The sequence below is a fragment of the Hordeum vulgare genome, chromosome 6H (genome assembly GCF_904849725.1).
Source record: "Hordeum vulgare subsp. vulgare chromosome 6H, MorexV3_pseudomolecules_assembly, whole genome shotgun sequence".
NCBI classification, from domain to species: domain Eukaryota; kingdom Viridiplantae; phylum Streptophyta; class Magnoliopsida; order Poales; family Poaceae; genus Hordeum; species Hordeum vulgare.
In genome coordinates this window covers 1850315-1854928 of record NC_058523.1, presented here as the reverse complement: position 1 = coordinate 1854928, position 4614 = coordinate 1850315, and the positions used below count along the sequence as shown (strand labels likewise).

At 45.0% G+C, this 4614-nt stretch overlaps 1 protein-coding gene across 1 annotated transcript; it reads right to left on the bottom strand.

The window, feature by feature from the left end:
• Nucleotides 1–1167: 1167 nt before the first annotated feature.
• Nucleotides 1168–4381, bottom strand: LOC123402499. Its single transcript, XM_045096422.1, has 3 exons — nt 3298–4381; nt 1272–3081; nt 1168–1171 (listed from the first exon to the last, which is right to left on the bottom strand). Exons 1-3 carry the CDS (start codon nt 4379–4381, stop codon nt 1168–1170), a joined length of 2898 nt encoding a protein of 965 aa, XP_044952357.1.
• Between the last annotated feature and the right edge of the window lie 233 nt (nt 4382–4614).

The window sequence follows — 4614 nt, the reverse complement described above, 5'->3', positions numbered from 1 at the left end:
AAGAGGGGAGAGGGGGGCTGTGGCCAATATATATAGGCAGAGGACTTTAGTCCCGGTTTGAGACACAAACCGGAACTAAAGGTGGAGCACATGCGGGCTACACACCGCGTAGCCCTTTAGTCCCAGTTTGAGACACAAACCGGGACTAAAGGCTCCTTACGGGCCGGGACCAAAGCCTCGTGGGCGGCATTGGGATTTTGGGGCGACGTGGCCGGGCCTTTAGTCCCGGCCCAGAGAAAGGCCGGGACTAAAGGGTCCAGGCCAAAGACCCGTTTTCCACTAGTGGCAATAGGGCGATCGGGCGGAAGTGGGTGCGTGCTACCTCGTTAGGTCGCGGTTCACGTGCCAAATAAAAGGTCTCAGAAGCGGCACATAGCCGCGCTCACTGCAGTGGCCAAAAAAAAAAATAAAGACGAAACAATCAAAACAAAACTTAAAAACTGCACAGCTCAAAACTGCACGACCAGAAAAAAAAAGCATCAATCTTGGAATTTTCAATCGGACGGTGGAAAAGGTTTGTTTTTGAGACAGACAAGCAGTGGAAGAGTTAGATAAGACATAACCAACATTCTTTCTGTCGGCCGATCTACAAGGCGGCGCTCCGGGGCGCCAACGAAGCACGATCTCCTCTGCACCACCAATTTTCAGTCAGAAGACTGCTACCCTACGTTCCTATTATCTTTTTAGAAATTCTAATATGATCTACACATGGAGCAAAATGAGTAAATCTACACTCTAAAATTAGTCTATATACATCCGCAGCTAGTTTGCATTAAATCATCACAATAACAATTGTTGTATAATCAACCAAATTAACCAATCACACATCTCTTGGTTGATGCACACAGGCACACCCTCTTATTGCAAGCACACAGCAAATCTGCACAACACAGCTAGGTTGTGATCAACACCACACCAAGCAGTAGGAGAAAACTATAGCACTCCAGTGCTTAACACGCCAATCCAAGCATACCCAGATAACGTAGCTTCGTGAAAAGAAAACACATCATTTCTTCGATGTGCGCACGCCACACTGTAGAAATTGCAAGAAACACAACAAATACACAGGCAATGGGAAACACTTTGAGAGCTGTGAGATCACAACTTGTGACAACGTATGGTAGACCAATGCTCCATGTAAACTGACATCCAGAGCAGTGCACCCAATTACCTGAGAAATGAATAGAGGTAATTAAGAATAAAGAGTACTTGGAATGGAACCTGTTCAACTTATCCAAATTCATGTACAGAATCCGTGTTATACGACAAACCTCAGAACGGAGACCCTCGGGAGGGTCTTCTTGTAGTAATTCGAGTGGCGTGTTTGGAAGAGCGACGGGTCATGGTTGGCCTCCAAGCCATCCCACTCCAGCCTCTCCCACCAGTCATTCTCGCAGTCCACCATTGGTAGCTTAGAGCCTATAGCGGGAAGCCGCCTGAGGCCCCAACAGTCCCTGAGGCTGATGGTTTCCAACGACGGCGCGGTCAGTCTGGCCTCACATATCTGCTCTAGACTGTGGAGATGGTACAGCTTGATGTGCTTCAGGTTATTGAATGTGACACCAGATGCTATTTCTTCGGAATGCTTGTCATCCAATGGGAAAACATGTTGCAGCTTACTGCAGTATGCTATGTGGAGAGTCTCCAAGCTTGGCAAGGTGAAGGTCGAAATGGGGATGACGAATACCAACCTGGGGCAATTGTGTAGGTATATATACTGTAGTGCTTCGAAGATATATTTCCCGATATTATTGAGGCCTCTACCCAAGATGCAATAGGCCATCCGGAGATCAGACGCCGAAAGTGTCCTTAAAGAACGGAAGTGCTGAAGTCCTGAAGTAAAGAGAGCCAACATTTTGGGGCACCTCTCTGCACGACACCATTTTAAATTACCCCAGTCTGCTGAAGTGTGCGGGATAGTTGTGACCGAGGAATTGTCATGCACATGCATTGATCGTACACACCAAGAGAAAGAACCTGAGTCCATCAGCATAGTCTCTAAATCATGGCTTCCTTTTCCAATCTCGATATGGCAGTCCAAAGGATGAAGCTGTTGGCAGTCCGACACCAAGGACAAACATGTTATATCCTTTGCACGGACGACGACATCCTTGTAATGTAGAAATGGCACCATTGGAATATGATCCTCCTGGCTTGGGGGGATCTCCCCTATACTTTTAGTGATTGAAGAAGATATATGGAGGTGCACTTTCGAGTAACCGGAGGAAAAAGCATATTCTCTTGGAGAAAGAAAGATTCTCCTTGTATGTCTGGAATCTTCCCTCCTGATTCGGGCATATAGTGCTTTTATGGGCAACCAAAGAAACCGTCCATCTGTAAAACAAATACATGCCTCAAAGTCAACGGACCTCTGTTCTCCACAGCAGAACCCTGATCTCGTCATCCCCCGATTAGTGTCTACATGTAGCACTTCCAATGTCGGGTTTAGTCCATCCCAGACTAAACTATGGAGTTGCTCACAACCCTGTAGGAATAGCTTCTTGAGCCGTGGGACATCCATTGCACCGAGATCAATTGTTTTGATGGCCGTACCTGACATGTCCAACTCCTTCAGGTTGAACAATGCACGCAAGAATATGCTATGCAATCGAGCGCAACCCTCTAAGGAGATCCTTGATACCTTGGCTTCTTCCATTGGTTCCACGCAAGACTTCGGGCGGGATTCCTTTCTTGGCAGTTGTATGGGATGACCCCAATTCTCTGCTGGGCCATAACCATCAAAGCTAAAACTCTCGAGTTGTGAAGGAACTCCTTCCAATGAAACATGTTTCAAGTTGGAACAACCATCAACAACAAGCACCTTGAGGCTTCTTGCTGATGACATTTCAGGCAATGATTCCATGTGAGTGTTCCCAGAAAAGTCAAGGAGCTCGAGGTTCATCATGTCTATGGCAGAGCAATTGTCCACTGTTATCACATCTGAAAATTCAGTTAACCGGAGCTTGTGCAGATTCTGTAGCTTTTTCCAGGCATGGCTTATAGTCCTCCATGATACTCCCTTTGTATTTAGCTCCCTGAGATTGGTCATCAGTTCAATCATCCGTGGCAACAAGACATAGTCTGTACAACGTAAGTCAAGCACCAGCAAATCTGGAAAACATGCCCCTTCTTGATGCTCCTTCCCAGTGTTTGTGCAGTGGTCAAGCCATAGGAACCTTAGGTTTTGGCAGCAGCGGAAAGGCGGCGATGAAAAATCAAAGCTACACTTGCAGAGTTTTAGCACACGGAGGTTGCTGGCTAGTTGAAACATATCATTTTGTAGTTCTTCTGGCTGACTGTCACCCTCAAATGTTAGAAAATAGGATGTTGCATTAACATGGACAACAGAGATATTCTGTGCTGCTTGTTTGTTTGAGGTGATTGAATTCCAGCCTTCGTAGGGTTTTTTGTTTCTGTCCAACCAACTTACCAGAACTGCTGTTTCATCTGGAAAATATCCCAGCGGTGGTATCACTCCACACAACGCATTGCCAACCTCCCAAGCTCTGACTATTCCATCAAGTATTCCATCACATATCCAGTAGTTGCAAGCATGAGTAGCCCAACCATAGTCAACACTGATAGACTTTCCACGTACTTCTTTTGTCAGGAGCAGTGAGTACAAAAAGCAATCCACAACTATTGATGGCTTGATTTCATCCATGCTGGTGTAACCCATCACTTCAGCAGCTTCTTTGTGCAATAAAGCACGCACTTGTGGCCTAATATATATGCCTTGGTCGGGAGTGATATACATACGTATATTAACAGAACTGGACATCACCTTCAGTTCTTTCCGTGAGAACTGAAATCTTCCATGCTTGGTCCATAACAACTTACCTTCACCAAAAAAAGGAACGCCTGACTCTGTGAGATCAATATTTTCATCTCCTCCATAGTGAAAAATCATCAGGAATCTTTTGTTTATTAGGCACCGGTTGATCGCACTTCCGACGCTATTTATTACTGCTCTAGAGTTGTCATCTACCCCTCTGAAATCATCTTCTTCATCCCTCGCATCAAATGTGTACATTAAGTGGTGAAGGTTTAATGCCTCTGCAATTGCCCTCTGCATCGTCCTTCTGTTTTTCCACAAAGAGCAATCGACGTGGATAATTTTCTCAAAATGCCTTGTCATGCCAGAATCGGTTCTTTCAGATTTTAGGCGTTCGGCTAGAGCTCTAAGAACAGCAGATGCTACCAGTCCCTCGCCGCGCCAGCCAGCAAAGAAGAATACTTCAGTTTTGCCTTCTGCGGTACCATCACTATCACGCATATGAAGCAGATGAAGCACTTGTTTGACGGTGTCATCAAAATCCTTTACGCGCTGTAGTAAAGAACGACGGTTAGATTTGACTTGCACAATACATATTGCTACCATATACAGTATTATTTAAGTCCTCGAAAATTAAGAGTAGTTATTTTGAAAGGTAATTAAGTGAATAAGTTGGTATAGATGAAATCTTAATTACCTCATGGGACATGTGGTTCGCAAACTCAAAATTCATATAGTACATGTCATCTTAATTACAAGGTAATTAAGTGAAGGCGTGTGTCTAGTTTGCAAGTTTAAGAGCATCTCTAACAGACGCGTCAAACAAAGTGCGCGTGAAA